The sequence below is a fragment of the Pieris brassicae genome, chromosome 3 (assembly GCF_905147105.1).
Source record: "Pieris brassicae chromosome 3, ilPieBrab1.1, whole genome shotgun sequence".
Lineage (NCBI taxonomy): Eukaryota > Metazoa > Arthropoda > Insecta > Lepidoptera > Pieridae > Pieris > Pieris brassicae.
This window is the reverse complement of record NC_059667.1, coordinates 11,450,817-11,468,343: the sequence shown is the minus strand read 5'-3', so window position 1 is coordinate 11,468,343 and position 17,527 is coordinate 11,450,817. Positions and strand designations below refer to the sequence as shown.

At 32.3% G+C, this 17,527-nt stretch overlaps 1 protein-coding gene across 3 annotated transcripts in view; it reads right to left on the bottom strand.

Annotated features, from left to right (window-relative positions):
* LOC123706821 overlaps positions 1-17,527 on the bottom strand; it is a 139,887-nt gene that overhangs the window by 2,038 nt on the left and 120,322 nt on the right. For all 3 annotated transcript variants that reach the window (XM_045656282.1, XM_045656283.1, XM_045656281.1), the window contains one exon: positions 135-235. In XM_045656282.1, the coding sequence (XP_045512238.1) occupies positions 135-235 (101 nt within the window). The remainder of the gene's footprint in view (positions 1-134; positions 236-17,527) is intronic.

Below are 17,527 nucleotides of genomic sequence, written 5' to 3'. Positions count from 1 at the left end.
ATCTCGAAGATAATAATAAATTATTAAAGGTTGGTACCTAGTGTAAATGTAGCTAGCCTAGCCTAGTAAATTGTATCAAGTCTAAGATATATAAATCTAGCATATAAGGCATATAAAATACATAGTATACTAACATGAGTCGGTGCGCGTGGTGCGTGAGCGGCGCCCGTCTCACACGGCTCGCGTTGGCCGACACCTCGCTCGCGCCTGCACCCGCCATCGCTCCACACAGCACCTGAAATATTAGAAATAAAGGCTTTACTTTAAACAAAACAAGAACCTAGGTCCAGCAACCAAAACGCCAACACTTCAATAAAATAATTTACTTTCCAGCGATTTTTATCAGTTTGAATGATAATGAAAAAAATGTAGGAGATATGTGTCAAAATTGGCTTGATTCATATTAAAAGATCGAAGAAGAAAACAAAATTCTAGATATACTTTAGTCAAAGAAGATTAATTCACAAAAATATAAATAAATTGTTGTTAATCATATGTAATTCTTCTGGTCTCTGGAAGTTTGACCAGCGCTGTGGAACACTTCTGTATATATAACAGATGTATTATATCAAAAGGTTTGTTTGGAATATTTTCCTAAATAAAACTGCTAAACAAATCCTTTATTTTGATTAGAAGTAATGTTCGACATTACTCCTATGGCGGAAATTCATATTTTTATGAGAATTTTTTTGACAGCTATATTAAAGTGGCAATTAATTTACTAATCTATGAACCATTACTCAACAGTATAACTAATTAATGAGAATCTATGAGTAATCAGTACTAAGTTAAGATAACATTTCCCCACAAATCTTAAATTCCGTCACAGATCAAACATGTTTTATTTATGACTATCTACTAAACGATTTTTAATTTAATATATTCATAGTTTAATGATACTATCAAGATAAGAGTCATAAAAATTATGATTATAAGACTAACAGATACCATATTTTACTTAAGTGCAGGTTAAAATTGTATTAAATATAAAATCCGTTTACCTACACGATGGGTTTGATTTCAAGTAAAGCCAATTTTAGGTTTCGGTTCGGTATATAAAGAAGACTATTTACATAGAATCCCTAAAAAGGGACTAATCAAACAAACACATGTCTTATGTTGTAATGGAATTTTAAGTTAAATTATGTATGATTATTAGGTTTAAAAAAATGTTGCCTTTGAGTTGTGGACTTATCGTACTAAAGACGCTCTACTACCCTAATGAAATATGTAAGCGATACCGAAAAACGAAACTCGGATATAGATATTAAATTCTACGCCTCGTAAGGCTGTTTAGAAGTTTGTGTAGCACGTGCGTTATGCAAAATAACGCATTTGTCACAATAATACTAAACTGTATTGTGAAACGACAAATCTACTCGGAATCAACATGGCCTATATCTCTCAATCAAAATTTATAATCCACGTAACAACGTTGGAGGTATTTTGCCAGTTTCATTTCTCAGTATTATGCCTACTATTAACCCTAAATAACTCGATAAAATCGCTCGGATTGAGTTATTCAACGTTTATTGTCAATTGTTATACTTGGGGTACGTACTTTATGATATTCTATGGTAGGTGTACAATAAAGTCTGTGTCATTAGCTATCTGTACTCGACGGAGTAGATATATTTAAAATTATAAATTAGTGTTTAGAGGAAACAAATACCTAATCATTCAATGGCGTAACCGACTGTGTTTTATTTTCTGTAAAATAGCGCTGATTATTAAACGTATTAAATATTTAAGCTTACACACATCAGGCAGCGAAATTTATACTATGAACAGTAGGATTATCGTATTGTTCCTACGTATTAAACAACAGTCGAAGTCTTTTCATGAAAGGGAAGTGTCAATATCAGTATCAAAATCTTCAACCCGAAAAAAACAACTAAGTGATTGAATAAAATGATTATTTGACTGCCACAAGTCGACCAAGATTTTCAAATTACACAACTCACAAATGGGAATAATGTCGTGTAATATTGAATAGTTGGAAATGACTCCATTGTATCAACCTCATGAATCAGGATTTATGAAAACATAAACAGTCGCATACACATTATGTAAGAAATAACGGTATATATTGCAATATCACTTACTTTCTCTTATAAATATGAAATAGAAGTTTCAAATTTTATTTATAAATGTAAAATTTAATTAAAATTACCTGATTATTTTACATATACATTCAATGAAAAAAATAATGCTACAATAGGCATAAAAATTTCCGCTCTCGGCATCAAACAGACACTATATCTACTAACTAGTATATTATAGCAAAAGTGTTCATATCATTCGGGGCGTGACACACTGAATTAGTTTACACACAACTTGTGGCATTTTTATAATTGATTATTACATTAATTTCCGCATTTCGTAAGAGTTTTATATTTTATTATAAGCTTTGATGAGCTCTTAATGTTTACACTAGCATTATTAAATACTAGTGAATGTAGATTATAAATCATTGTTAAGTCATACAAATAATAGTTATATTTTGGTTTAACGCTGTTTTACGAGCGTAATACACTAAAAAACAACATTAAATAGTATTATGTTAGTATAAGTGCTGTATATTGGTCGTAAAATTTTTAAGAGCTTGTTTTACAAAAGAAAATATATAGCTGTATATTTTAGGCTATGCTTCCGTTATCATTTTGATTTGATTAATAATATAATTGTCATAATTGCAATTCCATTAGTAGCAAGTTTCTCGGACGGAATGATTAAAAATAACTTAATTATTTCTAAGAATTCTAATGTCTTCACTTCCACTAACTGATGATGCGACGGTCAAATGTGGAACGAGAGATATCGAGGTGATAGCCGTGATGCGGGTAGCATTTAACTGGATTCATTGGTGAAAAACATTAACTTTTTTATGCGTTATACGCGACAAGAGACATCAATGACTTCCGTTCTGAATAATTATTAAATATACATTTATCATTGATACCGCATCAATTTTATTCACATTAGAATATCTTTCATAATCTAGGACAGAAAGCTTGGACCACTTATGAATTTGATATGCTTCAGACAAAAAAGATTTCCGACTCGAAATGTTAATGATATTCATAGAAATTTAAAAATTGTTATAAGCCATGGGTCACATTGTAAATGGTAATTGTGAGGATCGTTAATTTATCTCAATGGTCGTTTACAATAATATTTATGGGACGGAGACTAAAAATCGCACATTATCATATTAAACATATTATTTTGACATTTCGCACGGTGTCTCGACAATATCCGATTTTAAATTATTTAATTATGTGCAAATAGCTATAGATACAACTGTCAAAAGAACACCGAACGGTCGTCAATTTTAAATATAACGAGTGTCAATCGATTTCCGATTATGTTAAATAAAAACGATGCTATAAATTTGATATTAATGGTGTCGGCTAAGCGTAGGATTGATCGAAATAAAACGATTTAGATGTTTGGAAGTAAGACGGTCAACTTTGACAGGATTAAAAGCAAATAAATTATCAAGGTAAGAAACATTTGTTCAGAGGTTATGTTGTGAGGTGTATGTGTATAGGCATAGAACAGGATTTCGATAATTAAAATAGCTACCAAACCCTCTGAGAATCCAAGAACTGGGTGGTAATAATTCAAAAACAAGATACGAAAGTTGGCGCGTTTCGTCATGATTGGTCAAAAGGAACATATCTAGTCATTATGATTGACCAATCACTAACAAAGGAAATGGCTTAGATATGTCCTTATTTGGATCCGGTTGAATGTTGACATATATAAAAGTCTTTATAAAATTGTTCTTTTCATTTATACATTCAAGTGGATAAACGTAACATACATATAAATGGATATCATAAATTTTGGTCATGTATATAAGTTATAACTGAAGCTCAATTAAATAGATAATTTATTCTTTAGTCTCGTATCAATTTCCTATTCATTCAACAATTTCGCTACTTGAATTTTGCCTCACATTATTTTATATATTATATAGATTGGTTCACACTTCGTGATTTTGTGGTTAACGCTTGGCGTTTAATCAGAAATGAAATTGATTTCTGGGAGTAAAATAGACTTGAAAAATGCCGCTGAGCTGATATTAACTTACTCCGTTACTGTAAACAGAATTATATATTTACTTAATAAGTAATTAACGTATTTAATGCATAAGTATTTGAACTATTTGACAGGACGTGGAATTGTCTGTGCCTCGTCTTTTTAAAACGTTTTTAAAACGCTATATCCATATATTAAATCGCCGTCAAGGTTTTGTTTGAGAATAACTCATTAACTCTATGATTAAATGTGAATTTTAGTGTACAAGTGTAGGTGAGACATTCGTTAATCAGGTGTAAGTAGCGTTTGTGCAATGGATCAGTTCTCACGGAATGAATACAACACACACTCATTTTTCTCATAGACCATGTTTTTTTTTTAAAAATTGAATTATTTTAATCTGTCCTTCTTTCCACTCATTATTTAAACATGTCTTTTTATTACAGCGTAAACACTATTTGCACAGAAGAAATCAAAATAAGAGAATACTAATACCTGCTTTTGCAGGATTTTTTTTTTATTTTGAACCGATTTTCGGAAGCACTGTTCGTCTCGCCCTCCATCCTGTGAGAAATCCTCTTTCCAACAAAAATAATCACCAAAATCGGTTCACACATTAAAAACAATAAATACAATCGAATTAAGAAACCTCCTCCTTTTTAGTAGTTTTTAGTAGTCGCTTAAAGAGTGCAAGACTGTTTGACAATAATTTATATTTTCCGAGAGAAATATATGTATTTTTAAATTAGATTCTATTATTTATATATCTGACGGATGCTCTTTTTGGAATCGGTTAAGTTGACACAAACCGATAGGATAGTTAAAATGCAAATCGGAAATTGAGAGAACAGTTATAAGGCCATCACACCTGTTCAGAAAAAGGTGATTTGAATACTTAAGCTATATCCAAGATCTTCGTAGTTAGCCATGCTTGTTTGTTGAGCTATAATTGCATAAATTAGACAAATATTTTTATTATTATGCATTTTATTACGATACTATGTTTAGTTATGTAAAGTGTGTGAGGGAGTTAGAAAGTAGTTCGTTTCCGTTTTTATATTATTTCAATTGAATTAAAATGCAACCTATACCGAAGTGTTTTTATACACAATAACGTTTAGAACTAAGGTAAGGAAATAATATTTAAAATCTCTACTGGGCTTTATTCTTACTCTAATCTTTGAAAAAGATTGTACCAATTTTAAAACGTTTATGTATTCTTTGATGTTAGAAATAGCAAATATAAGATATATTCTAGTCTGTACTAAGTACCTAAGTAAAATATCATAACAATTGTTACACGCATTAATTTATTGATAAGCATTGTACGTTATATTCATCTCTTTTCCTTTTAAATATAAATAGGAATTAATAACGTAAATAAATCCTAAGGTAATAAAACACGATTCCGTAAAATAGCATCAATTTAATTTTTTTACAAGTTTTCCGCATTAAGCTTCGTATTGACCTAATGCGTTGAAATCCTAATAGATACATTTGATTAATGTATTATTTGATTACACAAATAACCTTTAATTTACTCTTACCATATTAAAATGCACTAAAATTTATAAACCCTGATTATATTCTCATAAATATCTAAGAACACTTCGTTACTGATAAAGCCTGACGAATATAAAATTGATCACTGATAGGTCAGGTTAAATGCCTATAAATATGCTATTAAAATTTGATGGATAATTATAAAATACACGCAGGCTAAACACGACTGTATACCTTACACTTAAAGCAGGAACCTGAATGTACAAGTTTGGAAAACTACGTAAAACTTTGTTGACGAAAGATTGGCTTTCCAACTATATATAAATCAAGTATCGAATTAATTCGGTACTTTTCACTATAAAATGGATATAAAAATTTATATCATGTAACTAGTGCGCCATTAATAAATATAAGATATTGAACTAAGGTTTTAAGGGGCTCGTGATTCCATAATAAACATGTCAAAGTGTAAAGCTTGAAACTTGAATCTATTCACGTATCCACTTAATAATATTTTTATGAACTTTATTCATAACCACTGACACACCACTATTACCAATTCAACTTAAAGGAAAGAGCGTACCAATTCTTAAAAAGCAGGCAACGCACGCGCGAGCCCTCTAGCATCAGGAGTAACTATGGGCAGTGGTATCACTTAACATGAGGTTATCCTCCTGCCTGTTTGCCCCATGTTCTAGACAAAAACAATTCACGTTTTCATTTCATTAATACACATTTTTGTGTCTGTTTTAAACCCACCGATATCTAGATTGAGCATTCTGATAAACTGATATCCATAGTGGCGGCTCCCCTCAAACTTTGAAATCGATTTTCGTTTAGTTTTATATTTTTTTTATCTCTTCGCGTATATTGTTTGTCTATAAGTGTTGTCACATTAAAATTCGTATTTTATTTATCTTGTACCAATGTATCAGTGTTGTTCCGTTGGTAAGATTTTATAAATAAATAAACTCAATTTTACGCATTGCGAAAGATGATCTTTATCTTCTTTGTCTTCTCCATTATTAATAGTGTTATTAATTATGAAGAAACATAAATCGCTTTAAAAATCACAAAATAATACGCATACTAAAACATTGTTAGACATTTTAATACCGAATGGTCGTTTAATTAAATTTCAAGATAAATTTGTCGCATTGTCTTGTAATTAATTTCTGAAATTGATCATTGTTTGCAACCAATCGCAACCATTGTTCTCCAAGTCAATGCACGTACAGAAAAATAACAAAACAAGAAAAATTATGCACTCATTAAATTTTAACTAAATTAAAGAAATATTTGTTGAACGAATATCTACTTAATGTATTTGTAATATAAGGATTTCATTGTTTAAAAGTATTGTTTGTTCATTTGTTTGTAATTAGCGAGGAACACAATTAATGGTTTTTCAAATGAGATCACATACACTCACTGTAAACTAAATAAGTTACCAGTAGACTCGAATATATGGAAAAAAAGTTACATGAAAATGAATAAATATTTTATTTACACCACAAAACACGAACAAGTAAAAGAAAACAAAGAATCTTCTTTGTTTTAGAGGGATCTCACTGCTAAAAGCAGTTTCTTCCAGAAAAAAATTACGTTAGGGAAATGTTATTATTTATTCCACGTACAGAAATATTTGAGTAGCTGCATGTATGGAAACGTTTGCCTTGTCTTACCTCCCTAGGACAAGCATAAGAGCAGGAGAAAAATACTCTTAGTATTTCCTCCAACTTCGATTTTGTTCTCTTTGTAATAGAGACTATTGGGCCGTGGGGTTCAAGTGCTCAGGCGCTGCTTAAAGATTTAAGTTGGCGCCTGGTAGATAGTACTGCTGACCCCCGAGCTGGTTGACGAATCAACGAATGAGTACCGCAATAAGCCAGCGTTAAAGGTACATTGCCACGGGGAACAAACTTTATTTTTTTTTAAATTAATTCATAATTATTTTTATTATTAATATGTAGGTTAGGAAAATTGTAAATACTGTATTTGGTTGTTATGATTACGAATACACATGATTTTTTTATTAAAAATATTTACAATAATTAATAGTAATACTTTAATAGTACAAAGTTTGTCCAAGGCCATGTCAAAAACATTTTTTAGGTCTTCTGTTACTTTAAAATATTTCTAGCTATCATTTAAATAAGGCGGCACAGTTTTAACTAGGCAAATGCAAAGTAGATCGGCACATCAAACAAAGAATAGCAGACGCACTTATTATAATGGAGTGTGAACTATGTGTTTCACTTTAGATAAGTTGAGTGCGTTACATCTTCAAAGGAGCTTTTTATTTATTGACGTCTGCCATTGAGAATTATGTGGGGCTTATCAACATATCCCATGGCCTATAAGAAACCAGCTTGATGGATACATCTTTCTTTGCTTTTATCGACCAGGCATGATCTTCTTCAATCAGTCCAAACGACGTCTAAACTAAAACTTTTCTCTTCTACATATAAAAATAATAGATCCAAATAGATAATTGTGCTAGTACAAAAATATACGTTTCGCTCCTCCTGGACAATTTATTCATACAAATTACAAACAATTTTTTTAATACCATAAACGGTTGCAAACGACTCCCATTTTAGTGGCGTCGTCGGCCTTTGATGGAGGAGTATGCTTTTTTAAATAATTGAATGGCATATCTCCCAGGGAAGACCCCCCCCCCCACTGGGAGTTGATTTAACAATTTCACAAAAGGAAATGTCTAGTAAAACGAACATTGGACGGCCCTTATACTATGTAAACAATGTAATTGTACGAGCAAAAGCTAAATAAATGCACCAATGTTCAGCAAAATTTTACTTATTTAGTTTTAGAGACGATGTTTATAAATACCAAAAGAAATACAATATATTACTGACATTGAATGGTAAAATTTGTTATTCCCCTGAGTTCCGGTACATTTTCCAAAAATAATTTTAATTAACTAACGTTCTTGTGTTAATATTTGCCCACGCATTTTAAACTACTGTTTATAGTTTAAGATTGAATAACCAGAGGCGTTTTAGAAACGTTCGAACTAAACGTATTATTCCGTGTTCAACACGGCATTGACGTTATTTGTCAATGATAGCAGTACGAATCATCTATTCTTTAGTTAGTTTTACTGCGTACATTTTAGAATTATTACTATTTAGTTAAGAATATTAAAAGTAACGTATATTTGTGTATTGGAAATAAACAAACTTAGTAAATTCTTGGTAAAATATTTACAAACATCATAATCGCTTGTAAAGTCATGTTCAAGAACGCTGGGAGCGTTCTGCGAAGGAGAATAAGCATGGAAAATAAGCCGGGTATCATTTTTAATAATAAAGACCGTGGGGTCAGTCATGTCGCACACACCTGCAATGTTTAGCGGTGTTAACAAATAGTTCAGACGAATGCATAACTCATGCAGGTGATGAGCCTCCTATGCCTGACACACGCCGTCGATTTTTAGGGTCCAAGTCAAATCGGTTTCCTCACCATGTTTTCCTTAACCGTTCAAGCAAATGTTAAACATAATCAATAAATTAAAAACTAACTGTTAAGGATACAACAATAACATAAAAAGACGAGGTAGATAATGGGAGATTTCATAAGCTTATGAAGCGTTCATGCACAAACAACCTTAGGTTCATTTAAATTGTTTACTGGTTTTCAATATATGAACGGCGTTATGTCATCGTGGGTGTAAATTATTGTATCCGTAAGCGAAAAACTCATGACGTCTTCATTCAAACGACCGATGCAATCTGGTAGTTTTAAATCAATAGGTAATACTGGAAAGGAAAAACTTCAAAATACATTTTATTGAAGCTTTTTAAGTTGGATTTATGAAAGATATTCTGTAACAATTTTTAGACAGAGAATGTGAGAGTGCAGTGTAGAACCAGTACTCTAGGTTCTTTTGAACCGACTTAAAAACTGATTAATTTATCAATTCGGCGCGAAATGTTTTTTAGACTTTATTATTAGGGCTCGAAAAGCGCTTGTTGGCCATTAAGAATATCGTTTTATTCATTAATTAATTTATAAACTTAAATACAATACCGGTTTGATATAATATTTATAGTTTAAATTTTTAAGTAGCTCAGTCTACCAACTTTCCTGTTTGACACATAATTATTCACGCATCTCGGATCAGTCACTCCCCCCTCTACTTAAGATATTAAACTTTACTCAGGATTAGCCACTTATTTTATTATTATTTTATAGTAAGTGTTTATTTCTTTTCTCAACATATCATAAAAATTAAAATACTGTATAAGGATCAGGACTCATAAAATACAGATAAATATCAGAAAAGGTATACTCCAATCTATATAAATATTTATATCAGTAGAACCTGTATGTTTATATATTATTTCGATATGATATTTTCCAAAACTCATATACAAGTTGAATTAAATGCAAATAATTGCTATATTTCATTGGAAAAAAAAGTGCAAAAAGTAAATCATAACATTGCGGTGCAGCATAAAGGCAGGCGCCGACACTGATATATGAATACTATGAACATTGGTTTTAATGGAGAATTATATTTTCATGTCGTATAGGGCTGCCAAAAATCAGAGCAATGACAAATTAAAGTAATTTAGGATCAAATTATGTACATGATAACAATAAAATTTGTTCCCTTTAGAGTAGAACCTGGGTCCTTGGGTTCAAGTGTACAGGCGCCAATTAAATATTTAAGTTGTCGCCTGGCAGACAGTACCGGTGACTCCGGAGCTGGTGCTTTCCTCGCTCAACGCATAAGTATCGCAATACAGCGAGGAAATGCTGCCAGCGTTAAAGGTACATTGCCACACGGACAAACTTTTTAAATTTGATTAAACTTTCTTTTTATTAATTTTTATTATTTCTACGTAGGTTAAGAAATATTGTATATTGATTGATATGCTTAGGTTGTAAACATATACTGCTTATGAAATATTTAACATAATTTTATGTATTTGGAAAGAATGAAATTGAATTTAAACAGACAAGAAAATCTTTCACTTCTATACCCTGGATAATAGTTGTTCATCAGTTAAAGGAAACTGTTTGAGAGGAGTCTTAAACAATTTCCTTCATGTGATGAAGCAATTAATAAAAGCATCAAGTATATACTTAAAAACACTTGAATTACAAGAGATCTCTTATTTATGGCACTTGAATTGTGTAAATAAGAGTACATTCACGCGCAGTTTTGTAATTGTTATAAAGAACGACAGAAACGTGTACAAAGCCGTTCGATCTACAAATATAATATATTTAAAATATTAAGTTATTGCGGTACTATTTATTATTATTATTAAAACTACTTACATAAATGAATATAATATCAATTGCCTATATTCCTGTATGTATTCCTAAATAAGTTTATAAATTTATCATTAAAAACTGTCTTTGACTCTCTCTCTCTTTGAGGGAAAAAAAAATGTTCATAAATAAGTAGTTAAATAGGAACGTTTAATCACATGCCTGAAGAAGAAAAAGCAAAGAAACTCTTGGTTTCTTTATGACATTCATTCATACTGCTAGTGAATGGACCTCCCTTTCAGTCTGGACAAACACGAGAGGACGCTGTTTAAAAGAAGAGTTAGTGGGACCTACCTGGACCAAGACTGAACCCAATCTCCTATTAAGGTGCATGCAAAAACTTAACTAGTTTACCTTTTTAAAGTCAAATGTAGCCTTAAAATGTAAATCATTAAAATGGATTATATATTACTATATAAGATATCGAACTGACAACCCTATCACTATCATCCTTATACCTCTAATACATGTCAGGACTGAATGACCATACATCACAGATTAGAGCAAGACAAATGTAAGGCAGGATTTTTGAACCATTATTTATGTTATATATTGTATCCATATTAACGGGACAATTTTTAACTAAACGGTACATTTTTGATGGATGTCACTAAAGGGATTAAAAAGATTTAAGATTTTACGATACCACACAACATTTTATGGTTTAATCAATAATTAGATTCTACAAATAATTATTTTCATAGTTCCATTAATTCGCAAGAAATGTCGAAACCTAGTTAGTGGTTAAGAGTGTGATTCTTAAGAATAAGGTCGTGTTATCGAACCCCGGCTGTTCAGCAATCGAATTTTACGCTTATGTGGGTGTACTTATTTGTACGGTATAAGTAAATGACGTTAAGCACAGAGAGCAATGTTGGCCTAGTAGCTTGAGCGTGTGATCTCCGGCTGTGCACCAATGGACTTAATTTCTAAGTGTCTATTTAACATTCGCTCGAACGGTGAAGGAAAAACATCGGAAACTGGCTTGACTTAGAGCCAAAAAGTCGACGGCGGGCGTCAGGCACAGGAGGCCGATTACCTATTTCCGTCAGATTCAGTAATTTGAGACCCAGAAAGGTCGTAGCGCCACAGATTTTTTTTTAAATTTTATGGTGAGCACAGACTCAAAGAGATTATTACTATAAAAGGCGCAGAAATGTATTTAATGGACATCGCGGAAAATATGTCTTTTATATATAACCAACTACTGAAAAACATCTTGGGCGTTGGTTAAATACAATGTGAAAAAATAATTTATTTTGATTATTAGGCAGTATCAAGTCACGTGTTAAGATCGACTTGTTATCTTTATTCCTTCCGATAGAGTTTGATCCAAAATTACGCTTTCTACTTGTGCAAATTATTTAGTTTTTTTAGTGCATAAATTGCAAAGGGTTGAACATGCGTTAAAAACTATTATGGAACTTCTAGTTCAATCACAGACACGCAACACGACCCGCCGTTCCTTTTGACCAATCACAATCAAACGAAACGCGCCATCGTTCCGTATTGCTTGATCGAACTTTTAAACGTTACCCGAGAATATAACAGTGACAGAATTTGCGAGACACCCATTAATATTCATTGTACGGCTTATAATCTTCAAAGGAGCCTTGTGTCTTAAATCAATTATAATTTAAGCGTATTGTCGCCAACGCGTCCCATAAATACTTGACGCATGTATTTGCTGACCTTTGTTAAGTGGATTTGATATGACAGCTAGGGATTTATTGAATTCCAGCGAGGGTCGATGACGCGAAATCGGTTTTTAAGATCATGTTTACTTATTGAGTAGAATTTGTAAATTTATATCTTTTACAAAACCATGAAATAAATATCAAGTACATCCGGTCTTATAGTGACTTAATATTTTAAAAATTAGTAAAAAGAAATTGGATATTTTAAAAATAAATATTTCTTGTTGTCTTTATACAGTACAGAAGAAATAGTTACAAATAACACATATATGTAAGATAATAAAAAATTGTGTTTATGACGCACTCTAGCCGCAACTTTTATAATATAACACGCTTTACTTGTTACCCAATGATAGTAAATAAAGCGTGTACATACCTATATTTTCCTTTCTATATTATTTGCCAATTTATTCACGGGACGAATTCTAAACACACTTACTATTCAACGAAAGAGATCAGTTCGTTCGTTCCAATGGTGCTTACAATCTTAAAATTGTTAGACATTCGGTTACTTCAAGGCATAGCTATTAGGCAACATTATGAAGTTTCTACCATTCCAACATCTAGTTAAACTTCAGTATCTTGAGCTTAATTCAATCGGATTTAAGTCGAAATAATTGGTCCCAATTAGCAGTCGCCTACTTCAACAGTAAACGAACTGATTGGCAAAGCTCATATTTATTATTGAGAATGACGCCGGAATTTTCTTTTTTATCTAAACGGGCTTGGTCCCAAGGTTTGTTTTGAACACTGTAACTTATTAACCTTATTTCATTATATTTAGAGGGTTCTATTGAACGATATACTTACCAATTAATAATGCGGTATTTAATTTTCTTCCAACTCACAAATACAGTATTTAGCTAGTAATAAAAACATAAATAAAAATGGATAAATAAAAAACTAAAATAAATTGAAAAAAGTTTGGAGCCTGAGGCACGATACTTCTTCGTAGAGGAAAAGCACCAGCACTGGAGTCACCGGTACTATGAAACAAGCGCCAACTTAAATCTTTAATTAGCGCCTGTGCGCTAGCGTATAGAGCGGGGTCTAGGCTCACGGCCCAAGAGTCTCTTCTCCAAAGAGAACAAAATCGAAGTTCGAGGAAAAACTTTTATATTTTTGCCGTTTATTATTTTCGATTGCCCTGCGATCGCGCCAGCTTTTCTGCTGTGAGATAGGGGTAACGTGTCATCAACGTCCCATCCTCGAAGGGATCAAAGACAAATTAATAATTAGTTTATATCTTAATGATAGAAAAGTTGATTGATATACATTTTTTTAACTCCTAATTTTTTGGTTACTAGAAAAAAGTATAGAATATTTAGAAAATAACTCTTAGAAACTCAATACTGATTCGGCTCATCTCATCCCAGCTATAACCAATGGCCATCAAGTGCAAATGTTTGTCAAATAATATGTTGATATAGCTAGTTCCCGAAATTCAAAGGGGGCCGTGTTCATCCAATATTTGATAACCTTTGTCAAACAATATGGGGTATGTAAAACATTTGTCGAGACACCTTACGGGATCTATTTCCTGTGTACCTTCGATAAGGGCTTCTCCAAACAATTATGGAATGTTAACATAGCTATTCAACCTTTATTTTTCTATAATTAGTTTTTGTTTGACGCGCCGTTTTGAGAAGACATTTTGTGGCTCAAAGCAAATATAGTCAGTAAATATATACACGACAAAACTACCAGAAAAAACATTATTAAATAGTAGATGCGCTGTTAACATGGCTAAAAAAGGCTACTAAGAAGATAGAACTTTAATTGAATATTTATGTATAAATCTTCTGTGTTATTGTTTGTAATTAAACTTGTCCTAAACGATTCGACTGATATTCATAAAAAGTTTTGCGTGTGTTCAAGTGGCGTCGACATATAAATGTTTTGTTAAAAATAATATGTGAACAGTATAACGTCTGTCGGATCTACAAGTTTTTTTTTTATACTTCCCTCGCAAAATGTTTCTTGTAAGATAAATTAAGAATTCTGGACACATTTAATATATTTGTGCCTTTCGCACTACATCACAAAATAATTCGGCCACACACCTTATATTCACGAACATAAAATCCACATGTAGCTTACGTGGTAACACTTCTCGAAATCTGTAAAAGAATAAAAAGTAACCCTAATAAAAATACAAGTTAACCTTGTTTTAACACTTTACAAATATTTTACAGTCTTAAAGTCCTATGCCGAGTCGAGCAGAGGGCATCCAGCGTAGGAAAGCAGCCTGATCGATTCTGGGCGGCGCTCCTAATTTGTCTCACTCCAGGTCATTCCAGCTTTCTTCACCTCTGCCTTCTTTTGCCTTGAGGATTACAGTCGAACGCTTGCTTCGTAATGTGACTTGGATCCCTCCAGAGCGTACTTCCACATTTCCACTTTCGGCGTTTTGTAAACCTGTCAATTGTCACCTCATAGCTAATGGTTAGAAATTCTCCCGGGCCAGAAAGCTATACAAACGAGGTAATAATCTATCTATCAACTAACTAAAGTGTTTAAACGAAAGGTAAATAAACAATATTTTGGCAATATTCCTCAGCATATTTTTGTATAATTGACGTAGAATTGTGTAAACATGCATATGTTTGTTCCAGTTAATGTGCCAACTTGCTGTAGAAGACAATCGAAAATAGGAGATAGACAATACCTATGAAATAGTAATATATTTATTCTTGTGATAAATGTGGGGTAATACTAATATTGTTATTATGATTAGACTATACGATGTAATATTGCGCACATTATAATTAATTTTCTTAATAAAAATTGCATTAAAACCTGTTGCGTAGAGTTAGAACGAGATAAGACTTTATGTCAGAATCTCAGGATGCACATTTTTTACTTACTAAGTCGATACTTGACCGCCTCATTAATGAATAAAATATATTCGAAAATTAATAAATTATTTCTCTCCCTTTAATCGGCATCGGTCTGAGGGTCGTAGTCAGCAAGGCAGCATCTGCAGCGCACTACCTGTTTCCACCGGTTTCTGTCCAGCGCCTCTCTTATGATAGTGTACAGTTTTGAGGACGATGAGTCTTTCACTTGATCAGTCCATCTGGTTGGTGAACGTCCACGTAATCCTTTGCCTTCTATGTTACCAACCACGGTCAGATTCTCCAAGTTCTCATTGCCTCTGCGCATTGTATGGCCGAAATAAGATACGATTTGCTGTAGGCTTATGGTAGACAGGCGAGTCCGTATGCGGAGTTGGAGTTAGGTCAGAATTTATGTATTGGTGCGCTTCGCAGTCCACGGTTATCTGAGCATTCAACGCCAGCACCACATCTCCAAGGCCTTTCTCGAGCCAAGAGAGTCCACGTTTCTACTCCATACAGGAAGATAGGGAATACTAGAGCCGTCTATCAGTCTTATTTTGGTTTTGATACCAATTCCTCTTTTCTTCCAGATGTTGCCCAAACATGTGGAAGAAAAGAGGAATTATGTGGAAGAAGAGAGAAAAGGACAGAGCTGCTGTCATTAGAGATTTGGGATCCGAGATATATAAAGCGGTCAAAGATACCATATACGAGATAATAAATTATGATTCTTCTTAAAAACTCAAATATTAATCGACCTAGCGTAGCTTGGATTCATGTTATCAGGCTGACAAATTCTAGACAATTTTAATAATATGACTAATCTTGGGAATTTTACTTAACAACGTTGCAATAAATAATCATTTATCTAAGGAATGTTATCATTAACCGAAATAACATTATTGTCATGGTATCTGATCGATGTAATACAGGTATAAAAATAATAAATATTTATAAAGGAAAATTCTTTAACTACTTTCGACTGTGTTTTATTGCGTATTATATTATGCTGTAAAGATTGAAAATCCCAACACAATGATAACTTCAATGTTTGTCTATTAGGGAAATAACGTGTATAAATTCCCGTAAGCTTACAATCGGGACAGACTTCTGTCGTGAAATCAATTCCAATATTTATTTACTTCGTATTCGTACACCTAACATATATAATGTACAACAAAAAACAATTATACTAGACATGTAGTTTACGTAAGGAAAAATCAATAAAAATTATACGTACGTTGTGCTGTGTGATAGTGTGAAAGAAAGGATGAGCTCATGATGCAGGTGATTTAGCGCTATGGATATCCTAATAAAGGAGTATTAAATAAATATACTTTGCGCCTCTGTTCATTTCTTTGCTAATTAAATACATTTTGTATAAGAACAGGAATGTATAACGAAAATGAATGTATATGTGCATTTTATGCGTTTTTGACTATTTATTTGATAGTAAGATGTATTGAAGGATTCGTTATTGTAAAAAGTTTATTACCACGATAATATTATGCGACAAATGAATAGTTTAGGTTTTAAAAAACGGTGTCGATGTGAAAAAACGTCTTGTCTTCTCTTCATCATCAAAGTGCCTTATATCGTGGCAATATCTACTTATAAAAATGATTGATCTGATCTGATGATCTTGATATTGAACTTGATATTGCGTTTCACGTTATTACTGTTAGTTTCAACCAGTATCAGCCAGTAGGGAAACACCTGGGACAACGCAACGCACACGAGTGCCGGCTTATTCGAGATACCGGCGATCTATCTATAGTAAATGTACTAGTAAGTATTACAAACCAAGAGTTAAATTAAACAATTAAATTATTATTATATATGAAGATTCATTATAATTTAAAGATATAGGATTATATGCTACAAATCCAAATCATTTGATTCTCAACCACCCTAATAGGTCCACGAACGAAATAGTTCTGCATACACAAAAAATACTCCTCGCATTGATTCCTTCGGGTTTAAACTCAGTTTAAAAGTCGTAAAACAATACTGTTGTAAAATAATAAGCTTGTATTTGAGTTAAAGCGAAGATAAGGCAGTCGTATGTAAACACATATTTTGAAAAAAAGCGGCAAAATATTCTTGATCCGCATTATTTCCATTTCACTTATG